This window comes from Cebus imitator, unplaced genomic scaffold, assembly GCF_001604975.1.
Source record: "Cebus imitator isolate Cc_AM_T3 unplaced genomic scaffold, Cebus_imitator-1.0 Scaffold32, whole genome shotgun sequence".
Lineage (NCBI taxonomy): Eukaryota > Metazoa > Chordata > Mammalia > Primates > Cebidae > Cebus > Cebus imitator.
In genome coordinates this window covers 4,852,135-4,870,295 of record NW_016107347.1, presented here as the reverse complement: position 1 = coordinate 4,870,295, position 18,161 = coordinate 4,852,135, and the positions used below count along the sequence as shown (strand labels likewise).

At 33.9% G+C, this 18,161-nt stretch overlaps 1 protein-coding gene across 1 annotated transcript in view; it reads left to right on the top strand.

Annotated features, from left to right (window-relative positions):
- The window catches only part of SYCP1 (synaptonemal complex protein 1), a 117,711-nt gene that overhangs the window by 73,765 nt on the left and 25,785 nt on the right, over positions 1–18,161 (top strand). The window contains exons 24-27 of the mRNA XM_017524211.2: positions 5,612–5,728; positions 6,161–6,271; positions 7,425–7,517; positions 8,334–8,408. Of these exons, the coding sequence (XP_017379700.1) occupies positions 5,612–5,728; positions 6,161–6,271; positions 7,425–7,517; positions 8,334–8,408 (396 nt within the window). The remainder of the gene's footprint in view (positions 1–5,611; positions 5,729–6,160; positions 6,272–7,424; positions 7,518–8,333; positions 8,409–18,161) is intronic.

Sequence of the window (18,161 nt, the reverse complement as noted above, 5' to 3'; positions counted from 1 at the left end):
TATTATTAAAGATCAATAGGGGCATTTTATAATGGTAAAGGTGTCAATTCATTAAAAAGATATAACAACTAAGTATATCTTTGTACCTAATAATAGAACTTCAAAATAAATGAAGTAAAACCGTAATAAAATAAGCAATGAAAAATGCCATACTCATAATACTCCTCTTTCAACAACTGATACAACAACTAGTAAAACATCTGGAAGGATATAGAAAATCTGAACATCACTCTTAACTATTTGATTTAATTGATACTTATAGAACACTCTACCTGCAATTATAAATTCAATTGAAATTCATATAGAATGCTTACCAAAATAGACTGTATGCTAAGCCATAAACAAGTCTCCATACTTTTGAAAGACTGAAGTCTCACAGAATACGTTCTCTCATATGTTTGTTGGCTGGGCGAGGTGCTCCTGTCATCCCAGCACTTTGGGAGGCTGAGATGGGTGGATCACGAGGTCAGGAAATCGAGACCATTCTGGCCAACATGGTGAAATCCCATCTCTACTAAAAATACAAAAATTAGCTGGGCGTGCACGCACCTGTAGTCCCAGCTATTCAGGAGGCTGAGGCAGCGAAATTGCTTGAACCCGGAGGCAGAGGTTGCAGCGAGCCAAGATCGTGCCACTGCATGCTAGCCTGGTGACAGAGCAAGACTCTGTCTCCAAAAAAAAAAAAAAACAATTTGTCAAAGCTCATTATACTTTACACTTAAAGCCATGCACTTTATTACATGTATATTATGTCTCATTAAAGTTGAACTCACCAATGAAAGCTACTGGGCCTAGAGTTCTCTTTGTGCAAAGGCTTTTAGTTTCTGAAACAATTTACTCATAGTTATAGCATAACTTAGTTATCCTGTTTCTTCAATTTGATAAATAATATTTTTCGGATTTCATCCAGTTCATCTATATTTTCTACAGTTTCTGAATTGTCTGTAGCATTTACTGTAAAAAACAGTAATGTCCTGTTTTTAATCTGATGTTGGTTATTTGTCCCTTCTTTTGTTTTTTGTCACTGTTACCAGGAGTTTGTCGATTTGGGAAGTTTTTTTCTTTTTTTGAGATGGAGTTTGGCTCTGTCACCCATGCTGGAGTGCAGTGGCCATAATCTTGGCTCACTGCAACCTCTACCTCCTGGATTCAACTGATTTCTCCTGCCTCAGCCTCCTGAGTAGCTGGGATTACAGGCATGTGCTGCCATGCCTGGCTAATTTTTGTATTTTTAGTACAGATGGAGTTTCACTATGTTGGCCAGACTGGTCTCAAACTCCTGGCCTCAAGTGATCCACCCACATTGGTCTCTGAAAGTGCTGGGGTTACAGGTGTGAGCCACCGCGCCTGGCCCTATCTTAAGATGAATTCTTAGATCATTAATTTTCAGTCTTTCTAAGTACACATTTTCAGGCTATAAATTTCCCACTAAGTATTGCTGTCCTATAGGTTTTGATATATAGTAAATTAGCATTGTTTAGCCCAATGCCCTCATGTATTTCTTAATTTCTAAATTTAAGGGAAATGTTGTGTTTTTGTTACTGATTTCTGGCATAATTAAATTGTTATTAGAGAACACACTCTGGTGTGACTTTAGTACTTTGAAATTTATTGAATTTGCCTGATGGCTCAATATATGAGGTCACTTTTTATAAACATGCCTTACTTACCTGAAAATAATGTATATTACATAAATAATGTTGGGTGAAGTGTTCCATTATGTAAAGATTACCAGTTATATTCTTTATATTTGTGTATCTTTTTTGATTCTGTATCTCGGCTCAGTTTTTGTGTTTTATTAAATAGTTGACTAAGATAGATGTGTTTAAAAATTTTACACAATGATTGTGGATTTCTGTTCTCTTATTTGCAGTTCTGTTAACTTGTTTTTATTTCAAGGTCACATTATTGGATGTGCATTATTTAGAATATATATACCTTTTTATTACATATGATAGAACTTTATAGGTATAGTTGTTCCCTTGGTTTATACATGGAGGATTGGTTCCAGAACCCCCCATGAATACCAAAATCTGTGCGTACTCTTTTTTTTTTTTTTTTGAGACGGAGTTTCACTCACGTTACCCAGGCTGGAGTGTAATGGCGCGATCTCGGCTCACCGCAACCTCCGCCTCCTGGGTTCAGGCAATTCTCCTGCCTCAGCCTCCTGAGTAGCTGGGATTACAGGCACGCACCACCATGCCCAGCTAATTTTTTGTATTTTTAGTAGAGACGGGGTTTCACCATGTTGACCAGGATGGTCTCTATCTCTTGACCTCGTGATCCACTCGCCTCGGCCTCCCAAAGTGCTGGGATTACAGGCTTGAGCCACCGCGCCCGGCCCAATCTGTGCGTACTCTTATCTCCTAGTCAGCCCTGTGGAATCTGTGCAAATAAAAAGTTGGTTCTCCATATATGTGGGTTTCATATCCTGCGGATACTGTATTTTCCATTTAAATTTGGTTGAAAAAATCCACATATAAATGGATGCAGTTCAAATCCATGTTGTTCAAAGGTCAACTGTATAGTTAATATATATTTTATATATTTATATATAATAGAAATTGTTGTTAAGATAACTCCTTTATCTCTAGTAGTGCTTCTTGTCTTAGAGCAAGATTTTATATTATTTTTATAACTATACCAGTTGTATTCTGTTTTGTGTTTGCTTGTTATAGCTTTTAAATCTGTTTACTCTTATCCTTTATATATCTTTATGTTTTAAATATCTCTTATAAATAGCATGTAGCCAGAGTTTATAACTTTATGCACTCTGGCAATCTTTGTCTCTTTTACTGGCATATTTGGCCTTAGACTACATTATCTCCTTTATCTCTTATGTCTTGTATGTTAGTATACTATTACAGTTGTCATGCACTTTGATGATTTGTTTCCCTAGGGGTTTTGTATTGTCCAAGAAGAAGGAAAAAATAGAGTGAATTGGGGATAAGCAGTAATTACAGGCTTAACATTTCTAATCTGAAAATCCAAGATCTAAAATGCTCCCAAATCTGAAGCTTTATAGCACAGACATAATGCCACAAGTGGAGAATTCCATGCATAAGTACTTAACACATACTTTTTCATGTACAAAATTACTAAAATATTGTATTAAATTACCTTCAGGCTATGTGTATAAGGTATATGTGAAATATAAATTAGTTTTGTGTTTAGACATAGGTCCCATCCTTGGGATATCTCATTAGGTATATGTAAATATTTCCAAATCTGAAAACATCTGAAATCTGAAACATTTTTGGCCCCAAGCATTCATATCATTTGTATATATAAATGATATCTATACAACCTCTAATGAGAATATTTAGAATTGATGAAATACATGAAGTCACAGATATAGAAAGAAAAATTTATGCCAGGAAAGAAAAATTAAAAGAAATCCACATCTAGACTTAGTATATTATAATTCAAGAATATTGGGCACATAGAAGTATTAAAAGTAGCTGGAGAGAAATGGAAGATCACCAGTGAAGGAATAACAGATTGGCCATGGACATCTCAACAAACAATGATAGAAGTCAGAAAACAATAGGAAAGTATTTTCATGGACTGAGAAGTTTACTGTCAACATTGAATTGGAATTTTGTCTATAACATACCTATCTTTTAACACTGTTGGAGAAATAAGGATAATTTTGTATTCGAAAATGAGGAAAACATACTTTTCAAGAACACTCAGACTATTTAACCAAAATTATCATATAGGCCAAGAAAAACTAAAGCAATTTTTAAGAACAAAGTAGGAAAATGTGCCCTACCAGATATAAAGATTAATTCCATAGCTAAGGTAGTTAAGACAGAATGATATTTACACAGAAGTTGTCAAATCAGTTGAATAAAAGAGAAGCCTAGGAAAAGATCCAGGTGTATGGTAACTAGACACAATACAGAGTGATATTGCAAATATGTAGTGCTAGAACATTTGATCATATGTAAAAATATGAAAGTTTATGTCTACACTGCATACAAACACAAATTCCTTAAGGATATAAGTGTGAAGGGCAGGGATTCAGAATATTTGAAGAAGATATGGGAAAGTATTTTTGTGGCCTGGTGTTGAAAATTTTCCTAAATAAGGTAAAAAGACACAACCATATTTGAAAATATTGATAAATTATTATATACTATAATAATTTCTGGTTACTTGGAAAGGAAAGCAACAAACCTGAAAGTTGGAGGAATATCCCCACTTTACATATATAATGAAAAAAAATTAGAACCCATTAAATGTAATTAAGAAGAAAATGAAGCACCAAGTAGATAAATGAGTAAAATATATGAACAGAGATGGTCACAGAACAGAAGACATGAAGAGGTAAACATGTTACATAATTTTCTGGAAAATGCAAATTAAATGACAAAACTTAGTCAAATACTTTTGTCTGATACTATCAACTCTTGCTGAGGTTGTGAAACAGGAAAAGTCATAACCCTGTTGCTGGGAATTTAAATTGGTAAATGCATATGGAAAATAATGTCATCTTGTAAAGTTGAATATGTAACCTGCCCTATGACCCGACAATTCCAATCCTAGGTATATACTATAGAGAAATTCTACGTTCTTGTAAACCAGGAGATGTTTATTTATAAGAACATTCATAGCATTATTGTGTGTATCAACCCCAAAATGGAGACAACCCAGTGCCCTGAACAATTGAATACATAAATAAACAGTGTTTATTCACGCAATGGAACACTACTCAGCAGTGAAAATGAATGAACTGTATTTATACACATAAATATCTCAAACGTAACTGTTCAATGAGAAAAGCAAGCCAGAAAAGAAAACATTTATATAAAGTTCAAAAACAAAAAATCTTGAAATATACTTTAGGGATACATAATTATGCAATCTATGAAGAAGAGTAAGGGAATATAAATTGAGAATGTCCGTTATACTTGAAAGGGTGATAGGGGAAAACTAATGAAGAAGGAGGGGCATTTAACAGTTTTTATCAATATTGGTAATGGTCTATATTTTAAAGTTGGTGATTGACTTATGGATATAAAATACAGTCTGATTCATCATTATATTACTCATACCCCTCTTCCTAATTCCTATTCTTGCCATATAACACCTCTCCAGTAAAAATCTAAGATAACAGTGAATATGAAGAGTGCTAATTCAGGGCTTTCCTTCCCTCTTGATAATTTGTATATATGAATTATACCTACACAACTCAGTAAATATTTATACAAAGTATGTGAAAATAATATAAATGGAAGTTGTTGCTTCTCTATAGAAAATTAATCTCATTAAGAATATACCTTTTCTTTGAATCACGTGAGTTTTCTGTCAAATGGACATACTAATAAAGCATATTAAACTCATTGAGAGTAACCAATGTAAATATTGTTGAGAAATTCATTAAAAATAAATGCATGGGTGCTTATTTTATATTACTTGTCAAGACTAAATACATATTTTAGGGGAGAAGATAGATTTTGAGAAAATAAAACACATCTCATCATATGAAAGTATAAGGAATCTTAAAAAATCTTTTAAAATTCATAAATCCACAAAATGAATATGGAATATTTTCAAGCAATCCATAGCGTTTACTAATATTCATGCTATTTTTCTTTACGTAAAGGTCAATACATTAGAGTTGGAACTAGAAAGTGCCAAACAGAAATTTCAAGAAATGACTGACAGCTATCAGAAGGAAATTGATGACAAAAAGATATCAGAAGAAAATCTTTTAGGCGAGGTGGGAAAAACTTAATTTCAGAATTTATTATACTAAAAATCTATATTTTTATTAGAATTTTAAGAGAAAAGTAAAAAATTCTTAAATTTTAAACTATGGTTTAAAAAAAGGTTTAGTAAATTTATATTAGGGTCAGTTTATTTTTATAGAAGCTAAAACTATCCTTGTTATTCTAAGTGTTTGAGTATATAATTATTTTGAAAGGATGAAATGATTGCCACAGTGTTATACTGTCATCTTACTTTATAGAACACCCTGAAAAAACCTCAAACAGTGCATTTTCTACTTGTTTTTCCAGTTTCCTGGTGTTTGAAGTTTGCATTTTATTTAAGTAGAACACTTAAATAACATTTTATTTAAGTAGAATACTATTAACACTTAAGTTTGTCTTTTGTGCATTGATTTTAAGAAATTTTTTTGCTTATTTTATAGGTTAAGAAAGCAAAAGTAATAGCTGATGAAGCAGTAAAATTACAGAAAGAAATTGATATACGATGTCAACATAAAATAGCTGAAATGGTAGCACTTATGGAAAAACATAAGGTAATTTTTTTCATCTTATATCATGAAAATTATTAATTGGAGCCATATTTCTGTTAAAAATGGTGAAATCAAGATAGTATTCTTATTTGTCAGAAAAGATTATTATCTATGCAACAGTGACTGACTGTAGCTGGAATACCTTTGATGCCCATTTCTCTAAGTTCAGATCTTAACCGTGCAAACTTGAGCCTGTGTGTGACTTCCTTGAGGAAATCTCTATTATCTGTGATGAATGGAAGTAATCACTCTTTTTCTGGATTCTCCTAGTAGTCTCTTATAGCACTTTCTACCTTATATATTTTTAAGTACATGCCCAGGATAAATATTTCATTGGTATTTGTATTCTGTAGGTATATCTAACACATAATAGGCTAAATTAATTTTTATCAAAGGACAAAATAGATAAAATGCTTAGTGTTTGATCTGTTTGTGTCTTATATTTTTAATTGTTGTTTTAGAGTATCCATCTGTTAAGGAACTAAGCCTCATTCTTAAGATTTGGGGAAGAAGTAGGGTATACCTACCCATTCATTAAAAAAAAAAAGCTGCTGGAATAAGAGATTATTATGAGGGAACCAGTGAGGATTTTAAAACATAATTTAAATAACATTGTGAGCTCATGGATTTAAACAAGTTTGGTATGTTTCAATGCAGTGCAGCATGTGTCCTTATTGAGAACTCACATTTTCCCACGTTTGGCCAGCAGGAGCCTCTTCAAGGTGGCTGGCAAGTTCTTTTGACTTAACTTTAATTTTCTCTGATAACTTTCTTTGAGTTATGACAAAATGTTTAAGGCTTATATTTCCTGTCCCAGATTTGCAATCAGTCAGTTTTGTAGAAGTCTTGATGTTTCTGTCATATTTTTAAATCTTAAAATTCAATGTTTCCAATAAAAGAATCATCTTCTGCTCTTAGGTTATTTCCAAGACTGTTGAGTGTTTCACTGTTGAGGTTGTTTGAATAAAAAATATTATTGAATCATTAGAAATACATATACCCATATATATTACTGAATTTATAACCATCATTTTTCTGCAAAATTAAATACTAAATAATTAAATACTAAATTAAATATTAAATAAAATGTTAGAATACCAATTTTATAATCTATTCAGTTTTAATACGCCTAAAATGTCTTCTTTGTTTAATATAGCACCAATATGATAAGATCATTGAAGAAAGAGACTCAGAATTAGGACTTTACAAGAGCAAAGAACAGGAGCAGACATCACTGACAGCATCTTTGGTGAGATACAGAAAAAATGGCAGTTTTCCTAATGTTAGCAGTGAGTGGTGGTAAAGAATAATACTAAGTAAAACTAATTTTTGATCTATAGAATGAGTCTTAAATGTGAAAGGGATCTTATAGCCCTTCTATTTAAATGTTTTTTCTAATTTAATTTTCAAAATAGTGGAACAAACTTTTTTCCAAGTGAAATGTTATAAACTCCAATTAACAAATTTGGACCTTCGATTGAAATTGGGAGAGGAGAGTAGGATAAATTGGGAGAGAACAAGGAGAGATATACTTTGTGTTAAATTTTTCTTTAAAGAAAACTATAAAACACTTTTTTTTTGAGATAGAGCCTGTCTTTGTTGCCCAGGCTGGAGTGCACTAACACGATCATGGCTCACTGCAACCTCTACCTCCCGGCTTCAAGTGATCCTCCTGCCTCAGCCTCTTGAGTAACTGGGACTATAGATGTGCATCACCACACCCAGCTAATTTTTATATTAATATTTTTAGTAGGGATGGGGTTTCAGCATATTGGCCAGGCTGGTCTCGAACTCCTGACCTCGAGTGATCCACCTGCCTCTGCCTCCTAAAGTGCTGGGATTACAGGCATGAGCCACTGTGCCCAGCCTAAAAAACTTGTTTAAATGAGGTCTTGAGCTATGTTCAGCTAGCAGCCTTTATATTAGTTGACTTTAAAAGTATCTATATTTTATGAGTGAATTTATTTCTCTACAAAGTTGAATTTACTCAGAGCACTAGTTTATATTTTCATTGTCTTGAGAAATACATGGAAGCTCTTAAAACTTCATGTTTCTTTTTCTTTAGGAGATTGAACTATCCAATTTTAGAAATGAACTTTTGTCTGTTAAGAAGCAACTTGAAATAGAAAGAGAAGAAAAAGTAGGTTTTGTGGCGTTACAGATAAAATGATTATAAGGTTTAGGGGCAACTTTGGATTTTTAGAAATATGTCATATTATAAAATAATATGATAAATTTCAGTAATGGGATAAGAAAATAGTTTTTCCCCATAAGCTTTTTTCTAGAAACATTTAGAATATTTCCTAATGTAAATGTAAAACACATGTAAATATGTGTGTTTTTAAGAAAAGGAACACTTTATACTGTATTTGAGTAGTATTATCTCATATTAAAATGCTCATATATTTAGATGTGTTTCTTTTGAAGGTATTCATCATGTTTCAGAAAAAAGGCTATCTCTATAGCGTTTTGCAGTTTACAGAGTGAATTGATTCACACTATAAATGACAAATACTAGTTTTTTTTTTTTTTTTTTATTTTCTGTGAGATAGGAACTGTGTTTAGTACCCTACTTACATTTAATTTAATCTTTACAGCAATGTCATATGCAATACTTTATTATTATCTTTATTTTTACAGAGATTACATTATTTATTCAGGATTACATAGTAAGAGAGCAGAATGACTAGAGTACCCTGCTTACATTTAATTTAATCTTTACAGCAATGTTATGTGCAATACTTTATTATCTTTATTTTTACAGAGGTTACATTATTTATTCAAGATTACACAGTAAGAGAGCAGAATGACTAGAATTCAAATCTAGGTCTATTTTTGCATGGCTTCAAACCTGTTCTCTTAATCACTCTGGAACAGCTTTGATAGATCTTCTAGTTAAATGCTTTTTCTAATTTAATTTACAGTTTCTTACACTTTCAATTTCAAGCCTCTGAGACTTTGTTTACTTTGTTTCCTGGATTTAATTCCTTTAATCCTTCTCTATCTTGGAAAATTTCACAGATCTTTCATCTTCTAGTTGTGGGCTTACTATATATGTGTGTAATCTCATAGCACTTTGTTTTTAATGTTAAAATGGTTATTTTACTCTGTGCCCCTTATTATATTGCAAGCTCTTCAAGGGCTAATTATGCCATAATTATCTTTGTTTTACCTTTATCTGAGTATACAGCGTTTTAAAATTTTTACATTTTCAATAAACGTCTTTTAAAGGAATAACAAAATAGCTTTCCCGTGATTTGCAATAAGATTCATGCTTACTTTTATGCTACAATTTCAGTAGAAGAGGAATTCTATGGTTTAACTCTTTGATGCTATTAAACCCTCAGCAATCTTTAATTTTTACTTCAGTCAATAAACATTAATAAGACTTCTGTTACTGTAGCTTGTATCCCAAGTTCTTTGACTCTCATGTAAGTATAAATTAACACCAAACCAAATAGACATTTTTTTCTCAGGCAAGGTTTAATAGGCTTGTGGCTCAGTCAGCAAGGGCGCAGTTTATGGGAAAGGGATCTTGGTGCTAGCTCCCTGAGGCTCAGCTGTTGTCATTTTAGAAGCTGAGGCAAAAAATGGAATGATGTACAACCATATTTAGGGAAAATTTTCTTTGCACTTGTGTAATGGAGCATCATGCCCTGATACACATTGCATGATCAGAAAATGGTGGATAAGCTCTGCCTTGGGTGGAGATTTTAGTATTAAGATGAGATTATAATGAGGAAAACATTAGTGAAAGGTCAGTGTTGGAGTCCTTCTTGTCTTTAGCAGACTGGATCTGTTCCATTTCTTATCAGGAGTGCCAGAACCTCACTTCAGTAAACTCGGAAGATGGTCAGGTTCTTTTTTTTTTTTTTTTTTTTTTTTTTTTTTTTCTTTTCTGAGACGGAGTTTCGCTCTTGTTACCCAGGCTGGAGTGCAATGGCCCGATCTCGGCTCACCGCAACCTCCGCCTCCTGGGTTCAGGCAATTCTCCTGCCTCAGCCTCCTGAGTAGCTGGGATTACAGGCACGTGCCACCATGCCCAGCTAATTTTTTGTAGTTTTAGTAGAGACGGGGTTTCACCATGTTGACCAGGATGGTCTCGATCTCTTGACCTCGTGATCCACCCGCCTCGGCCTCCCAAAGTGCTGGGATTACAGGCTTGAGCCACCGCGCCCGGCCGATGGTCAGGTTCTTATTAGGAATGCTAGAGTCCCACTTTTAGTAACCTTGGGAGATATCACTTCAAAGAGATAAACGGTTAGTTTCTTTTTTTGCTCTTTAGGAATTCAGCCTAGTCAGCTAAGTTAGGAGAGGTCCTCCTTCTGCTATGTGACTTGGGTCAGCTTATTAAGGGAGATGGAAAGGTAGGGGAGAGAATATGCCTTGATATGTGAGGCTCATGGGGTCTTCATTATCATCTCTGGTCTACCAGGGCTGAATCCCTTTCCTATACTGTCTCATTTCTATCATCCATTAAACTCCTTCAGCTGCTATACTGCCTCTCTTCTTTTCTTAAGTGTTAGTCTGGTTTTTTCAGCTCTTATCTCAACTCTTACAATTTAGCTATTGGCCTAACCAGTTTCTCGACTTTGGTCACACTGAACTCCTTATTAACAAATTTAAGGGCTTATTTTTATTTGCGTATCAAAAATAATTTAGAGCCTCCATTTGCATCATATTGTGTTTCTTTCTGACTATGAAAAAAATATATAAACACACACATGTGCACATATGTACACACACAAATATGCCTGTACATAGATATACATAAAAAATTTACCCTTGTGATAGATTGTTTTATTCAAAATGTATGCTGCCCTTTTCTATTAGGGTCCCTCCCAAAGGAAAAATTATACATTTCTACCTTGCTGACTTCAGATTTGGCCAAATGTTTTGTTTTACCCAATGGAATGTGAGCAAAAGTGGCATTTCTGAGAAGATGCTTTAAGAGACACCACATGGTCTTCCCAGCCTCTCTTTTTCTTTGTCCTTGAGACTGATATAGAAGTTGCTTCTTCAGCCTAGATTCCTGCAGATGACAAGGAGTAGAGTAGAAACCAGTCTATAATTGACATGTAATGTGGTTAAGAAATAAACTTCTCTTGTAATCCACTAAAATTTGGGGTTGTTACTAAAGTATAGTCTGAACTCATTGATATAGGGATTTATTGTATACATAAATTTATATTGTTAAATAAAAACACATGTTTATATTTTATGAAATATGAATATAGAAAAGTACAAAAAGGGTAATAATAGCCTATAAACCCATGTCTTAGAGTTTACTGTTTGCCCATCTGCTTTCCAACTTTCCATATACTCAGATTGGACTAACAGTTATAGAGATAATTCTTTTAGGTGTTCTTCTTCTGTTTAAAAAATGTCAACTTTTATTGCATTGACTATACTATTGTTATTTTTTGAAAATTTCTTTGGCATTTTCTTTATGTTGTAAAATATAGTCAGTGTTTATGAATGTACATGAGGACATAAAATGAAGGTATAATTATAATCTGTAGACTAATGATGAAAGCTAATTATACATATGTATATAAATTATAATGTTAAATTAGACTTTTATACACATTATAAGAATGTAAGTAATACATACAAATATAAAGGAAAATATTGATGAAATTCTAGTGCTTATATCCCAGAATAACTTTTGTCTATTTTGGGCATGTTATCACTTCGTATGGCTCCTTTATGAAAAGTAAAAACAAAAAGAACCACAGTCACATACACTCACACATACCAAGAAAGATAAAGAATACCTTTGAAAAAAATGCCCTATTAGTTACTTTAAACTAAAATATACATATTATATTTGAATTTATCAGAAAAAATAATTTGAAATTAGAATTGCAGAAGTATTGTTATTAAACTTTAGATATTTCTTTACAAAATATTTAATAGTTCTTGAAAGAGCTTAGGTTCTAAGGTAAAGAAAACAGACTATGAAAAACATTTTGGGAAGGAAGGAAAGATGTAGGTGCCAGTGTAGTTTCTTTTAATTAAGATTTTTATTTTGAGATGATTGTGGATTCACATGCAGTTGTTAGAAATAATATAGAGAGATTCCATGTGTCCTTTATTAAGTTTCCCCTGGGGTCACATCTTATAGATTGCAGTACAATATCACAACCAGGATATTGACATTGATACAATTAAGGTGTAGAACAGTTCCATCTCCACAAAGATTCCTCAAGTTGCTGTTTTATAGTCACATTCACCTCCCTCACCTCACCCCTGGCGATTACGAATGTGTTCTCCATTTCTGTAATTTTGCCATTTTAAGAATGTTATATAGTTGGATTCATAGACTATGTAACCTTTTGTGATCGGCTTTGTTTCTTGGAGATTTATCAAAGTTGTTAGTCCAATCTGAGTACATAGAAAGTTGGAAAGCAGATAGAAAAATGTAAACAATTTTTTTGTTAGTTTTTATTGCCAAGTAGTATTCTGTGGTATGGACGCACCAAAGTTTGTTTAAGAGTTTACCCAGAAAAGGGTAACTAGTTGTTTCTAGTTTTGAGCTATTATAAATAAAGCTGTTATGAACACCTGTGTACAGGTTTTGGTGTAAACCTGTTTTCATTTTTCTGAAACAACTACCTAAGAATACAATTACTAAATTGTTTGGTAGTTGCATATTAGTTTCATAAACAACTGCCAAACTATTTTCCAAAGTGGTGGTACCATTTTACACTCCCATAAGCAATGTATAAATGATCCAGTTTCTCTGCAACCTTGCCAGCAGCAACTTGCTATTTTTTATTTTAGTTATTCTTGTAGGTTTGTAGTCATAATTCATTGTGGTTCTAATTTACATTTTTCTGCTGTTGAACAGTATATTAGTCTATTCTCATGCTGCTAATAAAAACATACCTGAGACTGGGTAATTTATAAACAAAAGAAGTTTAATTGTCTCACAGTTCCACAGGGCTGGGGAGGCCTCAGGAAACTTATAATTATGGCAGAAGGGGAAGCAAACATTTCCTTCACATGGTGGCAGGAAGGAGAATGAGTGCCAAGCAAAGGGGAAAAAGCCCCTTATAAAACCTTCAGATCTTGTGAGAACTGACTATCATGAGAACAGCAGCATGGGGGTAACCACCCTTCTGATTCAGTTGCCTCCCACTGGGTACATTCCCACACCATGTGGGGATTATAGGGACTACAATTCAAGGTGAGATTTGTATCTGTGTTTTTATTTTTAATCCATTTTCTAATTAGACTTGTTTTTACCTGTTGAATTTTGAGAATTCTTTATATAATGTAGTTGTTAGTCCTCTGTCAGAGGACTTAGTCCATTTGTGTTGCTATAACAGAATACTTGAGACTGGATTATTTATAAAGAAGAGAAATGTATTTTTCCTCACAGTTCTGGAGGAGGGGAAGTTCAAGATCAAGGTGCCAGCATCTGGTGAGGGTCCTTTTGTGGCATCATTCAGAGGGAGAAATGCCCTGTCTTCATATGGTGGAAGGCAATAAAGCAAAGAGAAAAAAGAGAGTCAAACATGCTTTTTTATAATGGCATTACTCCCACCCATTAGGGCAGAGCCCTCATGGCCCTATCACCTTCCAAATGTCCTACCTCCTAACACTACCACAGTGACAACCAAATTTCAACATCAGTTTTGGAGGGTGTAAACATTCAAACCATAGCATCAGATGTGTGGTTTGCCAATGTATGCTCCTAGTCTATAGCTTGGCTTTTTATTCTAACTTTTTTTGTCAAACAAAAGTTTTTTATATTGATAAATTTTAATTTTAATTTCTCAGTTTTTCCTTTTATAGATTGTGCTTTTGATCATAAGTCTAACAATTCTTTGCCTAGCCCTAGATCCCAAACGTTTTGGCCTGTGTCTTTTAGTAAAAACTTCATTATTTTATTTATTTAATTAATTTATTTAACTCTAAGTTCTGGGATACATGTGCAGAATGTGCAGGTTTGTTACATAGGTATACATGTGGCATGGTGGTTTGCTGTACCCATCAACTCATCATCTACATTAGGTATTTATCCTAATGATATCCCTCCCCTAGGCCCCCACCCCTCCACAGGCCCTGGTGTGTGATGTTCCCCTCCCTGTGTCAATATGTTCTCATTGTTCAACTCCCACTTATGGGTGAGAAGATGTGGTGTTTGGTTTCTATTCTTGTGTTAGTGTGCTGAGAATGATGGTTTCCAGCTTCATCCATGTCCCTGCAAAGGACATGAATTCATCCTTTTTTATGGCTGCATAGTATTCCATGGTATTTATGTGCCACATTTTCTTTATCCAGTCTATCATTGATGGGCATTTGGGTTTGTTCCAGATCTTGGCTGTTGTGAACAGCGCTGCAATAAACATTTGTGTGCATGTGTCTTTATTGTAGAATGATTTATAATCCTTTGGGTATATATCCAGTAACAGGACTGCTGAGTCAAATGATATTTCCCTTTCTAGATCCTTGAGGAAGAGTCACACTGTCTTCCACAATGGTTGAATGAATTTACACTCCCACCAACAGTGGAAAAAGCATTCCTATTTCTCCACATCCTCTCCAGCTTCTGTTGTTTCCTCACTTTTTAATAATTGCCATTCTAACTGGTGTGAGATGGTATCTCAATGTGATTTTGATTTGCATTTCTCTAATGACCAGTGATGATGAGCTGTTTTTCATCTGTTTTTGGCCACATAAATGTCTTCTTTTGAGAAGTGTCTGTCAATATCCTTTGCCCACTTTTTGATGGGATTGTTTGTTTGACTTATTGCAGTGAGTGAATAGAACTTCCAGTACTATGTGGTAGACTAAGTAGTAAGTGGTGAGAGCATACATGCTTGCAGTACTGCTAATTGTAGGGGGAGAAGCATTCAATTTTTTAACCAATAAGTATGATGTTAGCTATAGATTTTTTCTATATTTAAAAAATCAAGTTGAGGTCATCCCCCATACTAATTTAATGAGTTTTTAAAAATCATGAATTGGTATTGGATTTTATCAGATGCTTTTTCTGCATTGATTGATATTATCATATGATTTTTGTTTTTTAGCTTGTTGATATGGTGGATTACCTTGGTTGATTTTTGAATGCTACTCCCTAGAATAAATCCCATTTGGTTTATGACATACATATATGGATAGTGAAAGAGAGAGAGAAAAAGAGCATGTGCTAGATTTAAACAGCTAATATTTTGTTGAGGATTTTACATCTAAGTTCATGAGAAATATTAGTCTATAGTTTTCTTCTTTATACTGTCTTGTCTGGTTATGATAAATCATGAGTCTGCAAGTGTTTTCCTCGCTTCTGTTTTCAGGAAGAATTGTATAAAATTGGTGTTAATTTTTCTTTCTGTTTGGTAGACTTCTCCAATGAAACTGTCTAGGCTTGTAGATTTCTGAAAGGGACTTTTAAATAAATTCAATTTGTGTAATGGTTAATTAGACTGTTTCAGGGTCATCACCAAGATGGGGAATAGAAAGTAACCTACTTATATCTCCTCACAACAACAAGAATTCTGCACCTATCCAGTCAAAAATCTCACTTTGGGAGCTTTGGGACTCAAGTGGGAGTCTCTGAAACCCTGATGGAATCAAAGACTTTGGATAAATGTTTGAGATGATAGATATCCTAATTATCCTGATTTTGATCATTAGGTATCAGATACAGATATCAAAATATCACATGTACTTTCAAAATATGTATAACTATTATATATCAATAAAAATTATTTAGCAATTTATCTTTTAATTATTCAGTTTTAAGAGTTATTTCAGATACATATTCTTTATATGATGCACAATTTGCACATATTTTCTCTCATTCTTTGGGTTGTTTTTTCAGTTTCTAGTTGGTATCATTTGCAACACAAAGGTTTTCATTTTGATGAAATTCAGTTTATCTCTAGATGTCCTTTATCATACTAAGTTTTCTTCTATTACTAATTAGTTTAAAGGTTGCTTTGTTTTCTTTTGTTTTACCATAAAAGGGTGTTAGGTTTTGTGAAATGCTTTTTCCATGTCTATTGAGGTGATCGTGTGTGTTTTGTCCTTTATTTCATTAATATTATGTATTACAGTAATTGATTTTCAGATGTGAAACCAACTTTACATTCTTGGGAGAAATCCTACTTGGTCATGGTATATAATCTTCATTTTATTTTTCTGGATTTGATTTGCTAGCATTTTGATCTGAGGATTTTTTGCATCTACATTCATGAGAGCTATTGGGCTATAGTTTATTTTAATTTTTAATTTTTGTGGGTACATTGTAGGTGTGTATATTTCTGGGGTATATGGGATATTTTCATACAAGCATACATTGTAAAATAATTATATCATAGTGAATGAGGTATCCATTACCTCAAGCATTTATCCTTTGTATTACAAACAATCCAATTATACTATCTTAGTTATTTTAAATGTCCAATTAAATTATTGGCTATAATCACCCTATTGTGCTATCAAATGCTAGATCTTATTCATTCTATTTTTTATACCCATTAACCATTCCCCTTTCCCCACATGCCCCCTCCACTTCTCCCTCCTACCCTTCCCAGCTTCTGATAACCATCCTTCTACTCTCTATCTCCATGGTTCAATGGCTATAATTTTTAGTGTCCACAAATAAGTGAGAACATGTGAATTTTGCCTTTCTGTGCCTAGCTTATTTCATTTAACATAATGACCTCTAGTTCCACTCATGCTGTTGCAAATCACAGGATCTCATTCTTTTTTATGGCTGAATAGTACTCCATGGTGTGTATGTGCCACATTTTCTTTATCCATTCCTCTGTTGATGGACATTTGGGTTGCTTCCAAATCTTGTCTATTGTGAACTGTGCTGAAGTAAACATGGGAGTGCAGACATCTCTTAGGTATGTGTATGTCTTTTCTTTTGGGTATATACTTGGCAGTGGGATGTCTGGATCATATAGTAGCTGGTTATTTTTAGTTTTTTTTTTGAGATGGAATCTTGCTCTGTTGCCCAGGCTAGACTGCAATGGCATGATCTCAGCTCATTGCAACTTCCGCCTCCTGGGTTCAAGCGATTCTCCCGCCTTGCAGCTATAGTAACCAGGTATAGCCTCCCAAGTAGGTGGGATTACAGGCATGCACCACTATACCTGGCTTATTTTTGTATTTTTAGTAGAGACAGGTTTTTGCTTTGTTGGTCAGGCTGGGCTCAAACTCCTGACCTCAGAGGATCCACCTGCCTTGGCCTCCCCAAGTGCTAGGATTACAGGTGTGAGCCACCACACACAGCCTATTTTTAGTTTTTTGAGGAACCTCCAAACTGTTCTCCATAGTGGTTATACAAATTTACATTTGTACCAGCAGTGTATGAGAATTCCATTTTCTCCATATCTTTGTCAGCATTTGTTGTTGCCTGACTTTTGGATAAAAGCCATTTTAACTGGGGTAGGACGATATCTCATTGTAGTTTTTATTTGCATTTCTCAGATGAATGATGATATTGAGCACCTTTTCATATACCTGTTTGCCATTGGTATGTCTTCTTTTGAGGAATGCCTGTTCAGATCTTTGCCCAGTTTTAATTGGATTATTAGATTTATTCCCATAGTGTTTGAGCCCTTTCTGCATTGTGCTTATTAACCCCTTATCAGATGGATAGTTTACAAATATTTTTCCTGTTCTGTGGGTTGTCTCCTTACTATGTTGATTGTTTCCTTTGCTGTGCAGAAGCTTTTTAACTTGATGTGATCTGATTTGCTTATTTTTGCTTTGATTGCCTGTACTTGTGGAGTTTTACTCAATAAATCTTTGCCCAGTCCAATGTCCAGGAAAGTTTCCTCAATATTGTCTTTTAGAGGCCTTAGATTTAAGTATTTAATCCATTTTGACTTGATTTTTAGGTATGGTGAGAGATAGGGGTCTAGTT